We start from the raw sequence: 13,958 nt of genomic DNA, 5'->3' as shown, positions 1-13,958 counted from the left end.
GTCCTCTATGTCCCTCGCTCATTTTATCTCTATTCATCCGATGACTCCCTTCATCCCTTGCACTTTTCTCCTCGGGTCTATCTATCATCGTAATAGCCTTCTCATCTGAGTCCCGCCGCATCTCTCCTCTCATCATCCCTCTCTTCCTCTCGTCCATCTTCGCCTATCCTTCATGGAGCTGGATAATCCCCCTCTTCCCTCCCTCATTTGTCTCTCTTTCTCACCTGCTCCTTTTTCTCTTTTTATTCCCTAACCCCAATGCAGTGGCCTTGTTGAAATATTTCTGAATAAAGCACAAAGAAAGCATCTATTATGTGTGAGGGGATCTTTCTTTTTGTTCCTATTCTCCTCTTTATCATAAGTGTTTGGTGACTTTCTTGTATTGTCTGTTTGTGCATCAGCCTCTATTAAAGATGAACTATCATGACAAATTAGTATTTTCAATATCAGAAAGGAAACATAGTGAAAAGTCACCCTTGCTCCTTTGAAATGTCAGATTACAGCTGTAAACATCACTGAGACTCAAATGATTCATCATTGCTTTGTGTTTCCTCCAAATAGAGAGCTGTGCAAAACAACTCATTCAATGGCAAATGAAATCCATTGTACACATTTATAGCTATTTGTAATGAAAGTCTGGATCACACACTTTTCATAATGCAAAATCTGCAATTTTAACATTTTAAATCTTGCCTTGTTACAATAAATAAGCAAAGTTAACAATATCTAATTTGTCATGTCATGATGTTTGGTGAGCCCTCAAAACTCAATACACTAAATCATATGAAAGGGGACCTTTAAAAACAAGTCCTTCTACCTTGTATTTTTATTTTTATTATCAGTGGCTTGGATCCAATGAGCTATAGGAACACATATATGAGCGTTTCCTAACTGACTCAGCCTCCCAGATAAATACTGAAAAATAATCTTTAGCTGCATTCATAGTAACAAAGCTTCTGCTTCTGAGTGAGGACTACAAGAGGTTGCTTGTCGAGAATGGGTGATTACGTTTGACCAGTGCAGAGGAGAGGCTGAATACATTATTAATGGAGGAATACAGAATCAGCAGCTGGAGTTGGAGCAAAGCTTCAGTAATGACTAATCACATGAGCTCTTCTCACCCCTTTTTTAAAAGCAGCAACAGGCTGAGGTCTCCAACAGAGAGAGAAATTTAAAAAAAATGTACTCATGGGTTAACTTACATATGATTTCAGATTTGTAATTATTTTTCTTGTTCTTTCATTTGAATCATGTTTTCTTTCTTTTTTAACAGTAACTAAATAGTACATGTATATGAGTGGATATGGCAAAGGTCTTCGGAAGGTACTTCAAAATCAAGCCAGCATTGTTATTTGCACTGCTAAAAATGTGTCATTTCGTGAGAACACACATAAATGCCAGATAAAAATGCACAGCGCCGCACTGTTCCAGCTGATCAGCTCTACCTCCCTGAGAGGCGTTGCAGAATTCACTAGAGGAGAACATGAGCTGAGTCCGTCTCTCCCTTTGGAACGAATGACTCTCCAGAGACATGCGGCACCGCTCCTGCCTCTGCTTATAGTAAGAGAGGCGGATAAATGAGGTGAAGGAATGGAGGGGAAATGGAAGAAGGAAGAAAGCAAGAAAAACTGATGAGAAAACAGAGGCAGATGAAAGAAATAATGAAAATGAATAATGTTTCTCATTTCACATGGGGATATTTCAACAAAAAGGCAAAAATAATTGGTGAAAGAGATATTGAAAGATGTAGGAAGAAAAAAAAGTTTGATTGGAGTGAGAAGAAACACCACAGAGCTGCAAATGATCACAATTATGAAGAAGCATCTTTGTTTCATGGTATAGCAACAAGTCTCTATATGGAATAATATGTGTGCTCTGTATGCATGTTCGTATATGATAAGCCAACTATAGAAATTCTCCGTGACCAACCAAATTGGCTGCACATGCTTTAAGACACTGAAGAAACAGAAATTGCTCGGATAGTTTATGTTGCAGATTTATGAGCTGTGGGAGGTTTGGCAACGGGAGCAAAACAACATTAACTTCAAGCACCAGCATATCCGATTTAGAAAGTACTCAGTGCTTCTTAAAATGATTGCCTGCTAGGCGCAATTTAGGCACATAAAGCACAAAAGCAACTAGCAGCAAGCTCTGATTATTCTCATCCAAAAAAAAAAAAAAAAAAAAAAGAGACATAGACTAAGCAGTACTCTTGAAGTCTAAGTGACGGGGTTGGGCCACTCGAAACACTTGAGCGAAGTCTGATCATTGTTTCAGTGATGAGTTTGGATGCTGAGGAGATTTTGTCGGGATTAAAACAGTTTCTAGTGGATGGAATTACTTTTTGTAAGACATTTAATCCTTAAACAGGCAGGAGTGGAAAATGAGATGTGAAAAAAATTGGCACCTAAAGTAAAACATTTCCACAAAAACTTTAAAACTATAAGGAGAAGTGAAACAGTCTTGATTTCCCTGGTCATAATACCTACTATTTTATCATTTCTATCAAAATATCGGCGTACAACAAGCTTCAGTTCTATCAACTCAATTCAAAAAAATGACGAGGCACTCACAATTGAACAACCACCTTAACCAATTCAAGCCATTGATTGATTTCAAGCACTTAAACATCTGGGCAAATGTAGCCAGCCTCTGCTTATCCCCAAAATACTGATGCTATGATCTTCAGACCAAAACGTTTGCACACAATGTCCCACCTGACCAACCAAAAACAATTGATATAAGCAAAATATAAGACTACCAAACAACCTATCAATGTCCTCATGGTACCAATATGTCGGGATCAGAACAGTTTGCAGTGGATGAAATTACTTTTTTAAGGAATTTAAATAGCCCTCTTCACTGGATGTACCTGACACAGGAAGTTAATACATCAATTAAAGGACTCTGAGTCATACTCGGGATGAAAAAGGACAGCTTGTGACATTTCTGTTAGGTCTTTTTTTGATTTAATGATGTCCTTTTTATTTTTGTCTGACACTCTTTAATATGATCAAATCTGTTTCCTCACAGTAACACCTGCACCTGTGAAACCACTGTAAACCAGCTTGTGGAAACAGCAAGTACAAAATCAAAACTACATAATTACAAATAGGACAATGAGACATTTGGGCTGCGTTTTGGCGGTTTAGATTTTTGTCATCATGTGGTGGTGCCGCGGTAACAATGGTGCTGGTGTTATGTGGCCAATTTGCTCCGGGATGAATGGGCACAGTATCAATGCTGCAGCTTTTGTTGTGTGCATCAACACTACTGGGAAGCATCTGTAAGCAAGGTGGAGCCATTCATGCCATACTCAGAGCCACACTCTTACAATATAATACTGATACATGAACCGTTTGTGGATGCATTCATTGCAGATTTTTAACTGACCATGAATACAGTCAATGATTAAAAGAGGAGGTTAAATGCCAGGGCAAACTGGTGTGTAACAACTCCAGTAGGAAGATAAGAAAAAGGATAATATTAACCAAAGATAACAGAAACTTGATATTTTATTTCTCAAAGAGTATTTAAGCGATTACACCAGTGTCTTCTCTTTCTGTAGAAATCATTAAAAAACATAATGAAATTGTAAATGAACTTTAAACTAGAGCAGAAGCATCATCTAAATCTGAGTGAGAGTCTGAATGTGAGACATGTTCTTTCATTTGTTACTAAATTCAACTAAATATAACATTAATATTGATGAAAAATGTGCTGAATTAATTTGAAAGTTAAACTTTGAGGCTGTTTATTAGCTACTGTTGAGAGATGTAATGTTCGTGCAGTCATGAGCACAGTTCCCAGAATCATCCTTGTGGGATGAAACTCTGTTGAGACAGCATATTATTAGATCTTTCTCTCTAATTCCCCCAAAATATAAATCTTATGTGTCAGCCATGGACTGCACTCTCTCTCTCCTTCTCTCTCCCTGTAGTTATCATGAGCAGACTTGATGTAACTGATTTACCTCTCATTAGGGTTGGGTATTGCCTGGGTGTTATCAGTACTGACATAAATACTGATAGAGCTTGATACTTTTATTGATGCTTCTCTCTATAATTTGGTGCAAAAGACCGGGCATTGAAAAGATGTGAAAAGATTCAATGGTTATTTATTGACTAACCTAACTCTAACCCTTTGCAACGATAAGGGCTGCAAAGAAAATCTTGGTCAACTGGTAATCTACCTTCTCTTCAACTAATTGATTGGTTGATGGGGGGAAACAAGCAATGTACATGTAACAAGCGAAGTTAGCACTCCAAGCTAACGCGTGCTAATAATGCTAGGTTGTTTGTGGGTGAAATCTAATGTCAGCAACACTAGATATCAAACAAAAGAGAAACAGTTACTGTGAGCTGTAAATTCATCACTTCTAAGCAGAGGGCAGAAGTGATGTTATCTCAGAGCCTGATAAGCTCAGGCAAGACCTCTCTTCCTCCGGTCAACTCTCCTTCCTCAGTCCTGGTCTCATCCTGCATGGCGGTTGTCTCCCTGGCCTGCTGCTGGCTGACCAATGTTGTCTTCCTCTTTTTTCCCCCATTTTATGGTGGAAATGAACCAGCATTAAGATACATTATCTCCACATCTGCTGGCTAAGTTACATAAATACCAACAGAAGCACCGTTTGTCCAGGGGCTTATCAATATGATAAACAGTCCTGACCAATCAGGAACTTTTACCAATTTATCACCAGTTCTTGATACCAACCCCAACTTCTAATTGGCTTAAAAATATTTACCTGGATCATGTTTTTAATCAACCTACTGACACATCTGAAGAAAAATGTCACTGACATGCATGGTTAAGATTAGACAACTTGAAGGGAGGGAAATGTCTGTACGTTTTCTTTGTTTTTTTTTGTTTTTTTAAAGCATCGGTTGGTATAAATGCTAATCATTCACCACCTCCATGGTAGGCATTCAGAAAGCAACCCAGTAAATTAAGGTATATTGGGAAAGCAGTGTAAGCCTCCAACAGCTTTTCAAATAAACTTCAGTTTGAAACGATTCATTTCAAACCTTTTGTCTCTGAGTCTGACTGAAAACAAACAGAGAAAGAAGCTAACAGTAGCTACTTCCAGGGAAACTTGCTTAATTAGGTGCCTATTTGTGTGCAAATGCTAGTTCGAGTGTGAGGCTCTGCTGAGGTTAGATAAAGTGTGTGATGATGGCTGTATTATAAAGAAAATATAGACTGATACAGATCACATTGGTAAAACAATTTGATGTTTTTGTGTTTGTTTTTTTAACACCAATGTGGTTAATCCCACTCCTTCCAACAAGTCATAATTATAGCTTGTTGCTTTCTAATCTAAAGACATGTTCACAGTTGATGTATTTCTGCCTCAATGATGACTGACTCATATTCAGCACCTTGAACAGCAACCAAGCTACTGGGCTGGCTGTTCTGGCAGGCAGGCAGCTGTCCGTGGTGCTGAACTGGAGCCAGAGAGAAAAAACGGCATCATATGAATGGGTGTCATCTCTCATTATCCAGACACATAATAGTTGTCTTAATTCCTCAGCATGATCAGTTGTTTTATTGACATTTTTAATCACTTAAGACCATGAATTCTCTTCTTTTTGAAGTGGTGATGCATTATAAAACATTTGAAAGGTTTTTGATAACTGGAAAATCAAGTTTAAAGAGGCGGTGTTACTTACTTGGCACCCTGTTAATTGCTTTAAGAGGCCGCAGTACCCTCACTGTTCTGATGGCGGTGAAGTTGACGTTCTGCAGGTCCAGTGAGTATTCAACCATCCTGGAGAAAACACACATAAACACAAACTATGTTAATACTTACACATCCCACCAGCATTTAACCCTCCTGTTGTCCTCGAGTCAAGGAAGGAAGGGAGGGAGGGAGGGAGGAAGGAAGGAAGGAAGGAAGGAAGGAAGGAAGGGAGGAAGAAGGAAGGAAGGAAGGAAGGAAGGAAGGAAGGAAGGAAGGAAGGAAGGAAGGAAGGAAGGAAGGAAGGAAGGAAGGAAGGAAGGAAGGAAGGAAAGGAAGGAAGGTAGGAGGAAAGAATGAAGGAAGGTAGGAGGGAGGGAGGGAGGAAGGCAAAGAGGAAAGGAGGAAAGAAGAAGGAAAGAAGGGCAGAGGAAATAAGGAAGGGAGGAAGGTAGGGGGGAGGAAAGACAGAGAGAAGGAGGGAGGGAGGAAGGGAGGAAGGAAAGGAAGGAAGGAAGGGGGGAAGGAAAGAGGCAGGGAGGAATGAAGGACAGAAGAAAGGAAGAAAGGGGGATGGAGGAAGGAAATAAGGAAGGGAGGAAAAAGAGAGGAAGGAAAGAAAGAGAGAAGGAGGGAGGAAGGACAGATGGAAGGAAGTAAGGGAGGAAAGAAGGAACAGTCAAAACAGACGGGGTCAATTTGACCCGGGAGGACGACACAAAGGTTAAAGAAGATTGAAGAACAAAAAAAACAAACTATTATAACCGATATGATCAACAGAGAGGGGCAATTTCATCTGACCTTCCGAGCTGTGTTGATTTAATGCACTCCTCCCTCCATGTTTATGCCTATTACAGAGCTTAATATGAATTAATTAGCTGGAATTCATGTAGCTAATGAACCAAGACATTTAAGAAGAAACAGGAGTCAGTGGAAGACTTCAAAACATAAACTCAACTGTGCTGGCAAAAAAAAAAAAAAAAGTAAGCGCCTGCCTCTCTGTCCTTAAACAAGTTAACCATTGATTAGTTTGCAGCTGGACATGAATATTAATGTGTGTAGGTGTATCTGTTTACAAGGAAAAGTTACAAAATGCTGCATTGGCACTAAAAAGTAAGGCAGTCCATCATTTCGACATCGATGGAAGAAGATGTCAAAGCCCTCGTGAAGAAGTACAGTAAACCTCCATCCATGATAACTGGATATACCATTTACTGCATGCTGTCAAAGCATCAAAGTGTATCTTGTCGGTTTGCGGGTGTGCACAAGCATGAGAGGCGTAAGATTAAACCTGCAACCATCTGAGAGATGAAGGCAGAGCCTTGTGAAGGAGAGGGGATCGGAGGTGGAGGTGTGGGGAGTGGGGGGTAAACATGCTTGAAGTATAGGTTTGGAATAATAGAGACAGAGGAGGGAAGCAGAAAGCGAGTATTTTGCTATATTTGACCTATTTCTGACTGATATATTACAAGGAAAACATACTTTGCCTGAAGAATGGCAGGAAGAGAGACAGTGACAGTGCAAAGAAAGAGGAGGAAGACAGAGGAAGAAGAAAACAAAACAAAACAAAGGGTTGACAGGAGATGGAAAAAGATTGAGATGAGGACGGATAGATCAGAAAAGAATGCCAGTAAAGTACCAAGGGATGATTAAGTGCAATATAACCATGGCAATAAAGCGAGATTGAGAGAGGGAGAGAGCCTGAAGGTTTTTATCAAGTGCTGGAGATAATTACAACGATAGGAAAAGAGAGAGAGGAAGGGACGGAGAGAGAGAGAAAGGAGTGTAATATGCATGTACCTGGCTGAACAGAGGAAAGCTGCTCTCAGGCAGAGAGAAGGGGGTGGGAGGGGGCGATAGTTGTCAAGATGTGTGAAAAAGAAAAGTACAAGAAGAAGCTGAGGTAAGTTTCAAGTATCTCACCCAAATATTCTCCTCTGAGATATTCCAGCGCTCCACAATAACAAGCTCATTTCAATAAGAGGAGTTAAGTGTTTCTAAAAAGTGCCAGCTAATTATTCAAACCTGACCTTTTGACTTACACATCAGGAGAGGAATCCTAATTTAACATTTTCTCTCTTTTTTTTGACAGCTAAATAACTGAAATAGACAGTAACATCTAAATCCTCCAATTTCCTGGTGTTCCAGAGGAAGTTTCACAGTTTGAAATGGAGTCCAGCGAGGTTTCGAAGTTGGAAAACATGAGTTAGTTATGTAAGGATGTAAGATTGAAAAAAAAAACTAAAGGGAAAACATGGTTATGTCAAACTTTTGCCGGGAAATATAGGCACTGCCAACTTCAATTAAATGTCAGAGTTCCCAAAGTTGTAGAACATTTTCAAGTTGGAAAAAAAAGAAAAAAAAAACATGGCAAAGCTTTAACATTGAAACCCGCAATTTCAGCTTGATTCCACTCCAGGTCAAAGGTGAAACATATGGACATAACACTTTGCAGTCCAGCATTAGTGACCAAACCTCTGCACATGCTCCAAAGCATCTGTAAGTCGCTTCTATCTCAGCAAGCCATGAAATATGATACTCTATCCCTCCTGATTCCAGCGCCCTACCGTAACCTTGGTGATGACAGGAGGCAGCGAGCCATCATTCCACTACAGCTCCCCTTACAAATCACACAAAACCGACCTAGTAAAAAACACACCGAGCATGAAAAGCGAGGTCGGAGTTCGCAGAGTTTACCTGGATGTGACTGTATCTGTGTGACCAGAGAGGCTGGGTCTTCTCTGTGTGGCCGTGATGCACTTTGACAGGCGTTTGTTATGAAGGGAGTGGAGAGCATCGTCCACACTTACAATGAGATATTAAAAAAAAAAGGTCTGACAGCTACTTTGCAGAGCACAGGGTGAACAGGGAGGGATCACTGTAGTTTAGTGTGTATATGTGTGTGTGTGTGAACGAGTAGATGTGTGTCAATATTTCAGCTAATACCCTGCAGGGGTAAGGACAAAATGAACTAGACTGAGAGTTAGAACAATTGCACAGCAGCGTTTCGACAGCTGCTATTTTAATAATTAATTTGTTGCAGTGGGTTGACAGGACAGGTGTGTGTGTGTGCGTGTGTGTGTGTATGTGTGTGTGTGTGTGTGTGTTTGTGTGGTACAGGCACATGTGGGGATCTGTCATTTTGGGCAATTTTTACAGCAATTTTAGATAAGACAGCTCATTTTGGCCACACAAACACACAAGATTACACATACAATTGTGGGTGAACAATCACGCCTGTGCACACCGAGACACAAACACACACACACACACACACACACACACATGTAAAAACACACAGTCCAAGGGGTAAAGTGTAATTATTCCTGATGCACCCCAATTTTTCACACACTGAGCAGATGTACTGACAGATAATCTACGTCTCACACAGATACACACACACACACACACACACACACACACACACACACACACACACACACACACACACACACACACACACACAAAGTAGGGAAAGTGCTTGGGGCAGACTCTGGGCTCTCACAAAGCTGTGTCAAATCAGAAGAAGACAGAGGACACACACACACATTTTCACTCTCACACTTAAACACTCAGGCACTCGCACACTCCTGAAGAGTGTAGTTACATAAGCCAGGAACCCACACACACACTCTAGTGCACAGCACACACACACACACACACACACAAACATGGACCGTCACTCTCAGACACACACACACACACGTCAAACTAAATTTAGTGTCTGTCTGTGTTTGAGTTAGGACTGCTCTCCAACCAAACAGCTTCATGAATATTTGAAAGGAAGAACTAGATGACTTTTGTTCTAGCAGCTTTAGACGAGAGCTTTTTTTCTTTTTTTCAAAACCTTTTTTTAAAATATCCTCCTTCTCTTTTTTCAGATTTTCCTCTCAGTGGTGTGTCTTCCCTCGAGGGAGCTGCTCTGCCTCTGCTGTTTGCTTTGCCCCTTCCAAAAAGCGCCGTCACAAGTTAGCTTTATGAAATATTCTCTCAGGAGCTATCAGAGTGGAACAGTGGGAGGGTTTTCTCCAGGGCTCGTCCTGCTGGTTGAATGAGAAAGCTTTGAAAGTTAGAACTAATGTGAGAGACGGCATTTTGAAATGCCACACAGGACTCGTGAGAAGATTTGTAATGTTAAGTTAATAATTCCAGTCATGAGACAAAGTGAAAGCATAGGGAAAATGTAAGTTTGTATAATAGTCAAAGGGGAAAAAAGGAAGTAGTAAAAACACCTCAATTAATTTAAAATCACATTAAAATTCATAGAAATTACTAAAAGTGTTGCCTTACAAATAACAGTGCTCAGCAGTTTGTTGTGTAGTTCACTTTGTTATTATTAATGCTACATTTAACCCTTACATACTGTTGTTTTCTGACTCATTAATTCGTCTCTACACCTATACACATTCATACATGTACCATCAGTCATTAATAAATTGATAAATCCTTTAATTGATTCATCTTTTGGAGAAAATAAAAGACATTCACAATCACTATTTTATGGTATATGATGAATACAGCAACATGTTGAATGCTGATTTTTTCATTTTTGTACATTTGCATATATAAAAATGTGTATCAGCTGCACAAACATTTTTTAAAAAGCCTGTTGGTCACATTAGGAAAAGTCTGGCTAAAATAAATGTGAATAAGGTGTTGTTACAGCTTTTAAGGGTATAAATGGGTCAAATTTGACCCTGAACAGTATGTAAGGACTAATGTAAACTTTCTTTTTTTAAATCAACATGTTTAAATTATTATTTTATGGGTATTTTATGCTTTTAACAGAGGAGACATGGCTGTTCATATATGGAGTCTTTACCCCTAAGCTACATGGGCAACCCTAACAATTTTTTTTGTTTACTTCTTTGGGGCCTTTAATGAACACAAACCAACGATAGTAAGACATTGAGGTCTAATTTTTCACATAGATATTACAGCTGAAATAAATGAGAAGAAGAGGGTGTTGGTGGTGTTGGTGGATATCATGGATGAGAAAACATTTAATTCAGTTCTGTTAAAACCATATCGGGGGCTTCATTTTTTGCAAAGTAACAAATTAATCATTTATAAGTGTGCTAAACTCACAGTTTTAGATGTTAATATAAACCACAGGAACACACTGAGAAAGATGTAAGAAGCTGCATTTAGAAGTTAGAGAAAAATAGTGTAGCAGCAGTTAGCCTGTTATGTCTCTCTTTAGAAATAAGCACAGCCTGAATGAGAAGCTAAACTTTTTAAAAGCTCAACTTTAAACTAATGTTGTTAATCAGAACTAATGACTCACTCATGCGTCATCAGTGAGTCATTGTGTTATTCAATCTTTAAAAACTCACTCTAAAGAAGCCGCACACTTAAACCGAAAGGTAAACTTAAAGTTTCTCTCACTTGAAGAGGGAGTCACACGTTGTGTTTTAATGACTGCACACTGGAGAACCTTTAAGGACACATTACAAAGTTGGAACAGTGGATGAAGGTTTTGTGTCTCTCCTCACAGCGCTCCCTCTTATTTTCCCTTCATTTCAATCAAATGAAAGCGGTGTTCCCAACAGTGTTAATTATTTTGCATGGCGCAGTGAACTTCAAAAAGCCACATTCACATCAGTCAGTGTCAACGTGGCTCTTACATCATTAGATTGTTGTACAAATAACGCCTGTGCCTAAATAAGCACGAGTCAGAGATTTAATAAATCATCTCTAATCTGCATTTTAATGACGCTGACATATAATTTACAAAATGCATGGTATGTGTTTGCAGCTCAGGCAGCGCACGTCATGTAACACTTCATATGATGTGTAAGTGTAGTGTGAGAGTTTATAAGCTGATGAATGTAGTTTATATGCATTATGCCCTTTTACATTGAATAAATGATCATCGTGTTTTTAAATATCACCCATCTGATTCTGATCTGTTTTGATGCTGATACCAGAATCAATATTTAATGATATATTTACCAGTAATTGTTGTTATTTGTTACTTATTTGCTGATCAAATAATTAAATAATTTTCCCAACCAGCATATATATGATATGAATTAGTATCTTGTCTGATATATTGACCCAGTCCTTGTTTGCTAAGAATGTGTTTTTCTGCCTTTGAATGTGCTAAAATTCCTAAATTGACTGTTCCCTGTTTTTTCAACCTTGTTTCAACCCCTCAGTATGTTGACTGCTTAGTACACAAGTCTCAGTTTTATGCACTAATGTATAAACGACATACTTAAACTGTAAATGATGGAGTAGATCAAATAGCACATAGGAGATGATACTGAGCAGGAGCGGAGCATTGTCTAAAAAAAGTCTAAAAAGTTTAAAAATAAAGCAATAACACAGCTAATATGCTAATAGTTTGTTATATTTTAATGGTAAATATTACAATGGCCTGTTCTACTTTTGATAAAAATCACCAATCTGATAAAACTTGGAAATGAAACTAATCCACTGTCTGCAGGCAAAAGTAACTAATGATGGCGCATCCTGAAAAATCAGCAGCCATTTTTACAATTTTACAAACTGAATAAAAGCTCTCAAGCATGTTTTTTTATGTTCCACTTTCTGTAAAAGTGGGACATGAAGAGTGGGAAACATTACTACAGTTTACCAGCAGCAACAGAAAAAAAATCATCTATTTGGTGCAACATAAATTAGAAAAAAGCTATTTAGCTAGCGATCCAGCCTGTGGATGGGCTTGGAAAGCACAATAACACAGCTAAATAGATATTATACATTTAGGCAATTCCAATGGCTCTACACTGGTCTAATAGGCATGAATAAACTAATATGGCAATTACCAGAGAGCACTAAACGCCTCATTTTATGCCAACAGTCCAGGCCAAAGTCCTTCTGGAGACGATGGCATCAATTATTAAAATGAGATTAATGGATGGGGTAGATCTTCTGTCCCAGAAGTGGTTTGCGAGTCAGAGAAGATAGAGAGGCACACACATGCACACAGACACGAGTGAAGTGAACACACAAACACACACACATTAACCACAGCTCTGATTCACTCTTCTACCTCTTTACCTTTTCCCTCATTTTCATCTTTTTTTTACCAACTTTTCCACCTCAAAAAAAACCTCACTCTTTAATATTTCCCTTTTTTATTGCCTAAATTCTGTCACTCCTTTTTTTTCCTTTTACATTTCAAACCTTTCTACTTTCCTCATTATCTGTTTTGTATTGTGTGTGAGTGTGTGTGTGTGTGTGTGTGTGTGTGTGTGTGTGTGTGTGTGTGTGTGTATGTGTGTGTGTGTGTGTGTGTGTGTGTTTGTGTGTGTGTGTGTGTGTGTGTGTGTGTGTGTGTGTGTGTGTGTGTGTGTGTGTGTGTGTGTGTGTGTGTGTGTGTTTTTTTCCTCTATGTGTGTACTGTATTAGTGTATTATTTTCACTCTCCTCTCTCTAACGAGCTACTGTTACACCTCCAGATGGGTACAGATGCTCATACAGTACATGAACTGTGTGTGTGTGCGTGTGTATTTGTGTATTTGTGTGTGTGTGTTATATGTGCACACATGTGAATAACTTGTCAAAGAGGAAAGCCAGATGTCTAGCTGTTGTGGTTGCCCATCTCTCTTTCCACATGTTCCCACCCTCTGTCACATTTAAGCCCATGACTCACACTACTTCTATAGAGTAAAACAGACAGAGGGAGAGTAGATGGCCGCATTGGATTCTGTTCCAGTAAATTGGACTGACTCATTAAATCTCATGTGTAGAGACAAACCAACAATTAATCCTACTTACATGTATTATGTGTGTATATACAAAGCTTATATCTCATTCCTCTATGTCACAGACCTCCAATTGTTGTCTAAAAACAATTATCATCCATCATGTCTTTAGTCTCAAGAGAGAAGTTCCTTGTTCGGCAGATGGCAGTGTGCATGCAGGCGGAAACACGGTTCAACAACATAGTCTTTGGGGTGAAGGAACATGTCATCAAGTGCAATAGTGAGGCTCATTGACGTACTCATGCACATGAGATTTGTTGATAATGAGAAAAATATAGGAAATCGTTACTAAGTAAATAAACGATGATGAAAGAAGATGCATCACAGTCAGTACAAGGTAGTGTAATATGATTGAATATATATACCTGGGAATGCTCTTATGAGGGTTCAATGTCAGTTTAAGCTCTGTGTGTTCACTACAGCAGGGATATGTTTAGCCTATTGCAGGGTTATTCAATTAAAATTCACTGAGGTCCAGTTTGTGAAACTCTCCTCAAGTGAAGGTTCGGAGCATCATAATGTTATTTTTCAGTACCTCACTGCTGATT

General features: G+C 39.0%; 1 protein-coding gene across 1 annotated transcript in view; it reads right to left on the bottom strand.

Moving 5' to 3' along the window:
* LOC133989474 (voltage-dependent T-type calcium channel subunit alpha-1I-like) overlaps window positions 1–13,958 on the bottom strand; it is a 192,596-nt gene that overhangs the window by 123,259 nt on the left and 55,379 nt on the right. Inside the window, exon 4 of the mRNA XM_062428145.1 lies at window positions 5,670–5,767. Within this exon, the coding sequence (XP_062284129.1) occupies window positions 5,670–5,767 (98 nt within the window). The remainder of the gene's footprint in view (window positions 1–5,669; window positions 5,768–13,958) is intronic.

Source organism: Scomber scombrus, chromosome 2 (genome assembly GCF_963691925.1).
Source record: "Scomber scombrus chromosome 2, fScoSco1.1, whole genome shotgun sequence".
Classification (NCBI taxonomy): domain Eukaryota; kingdom Metazoa; phylum Chordata; class Actinopteri; order Scombriformes; family Scombridae; genus Scomber; species Scomber scombrus.
The sequence above is the reverse complement of the archived record's forward strand: the minus strand, read 5'-3'. Positions and strand labels throughout refer to the sequence as shown.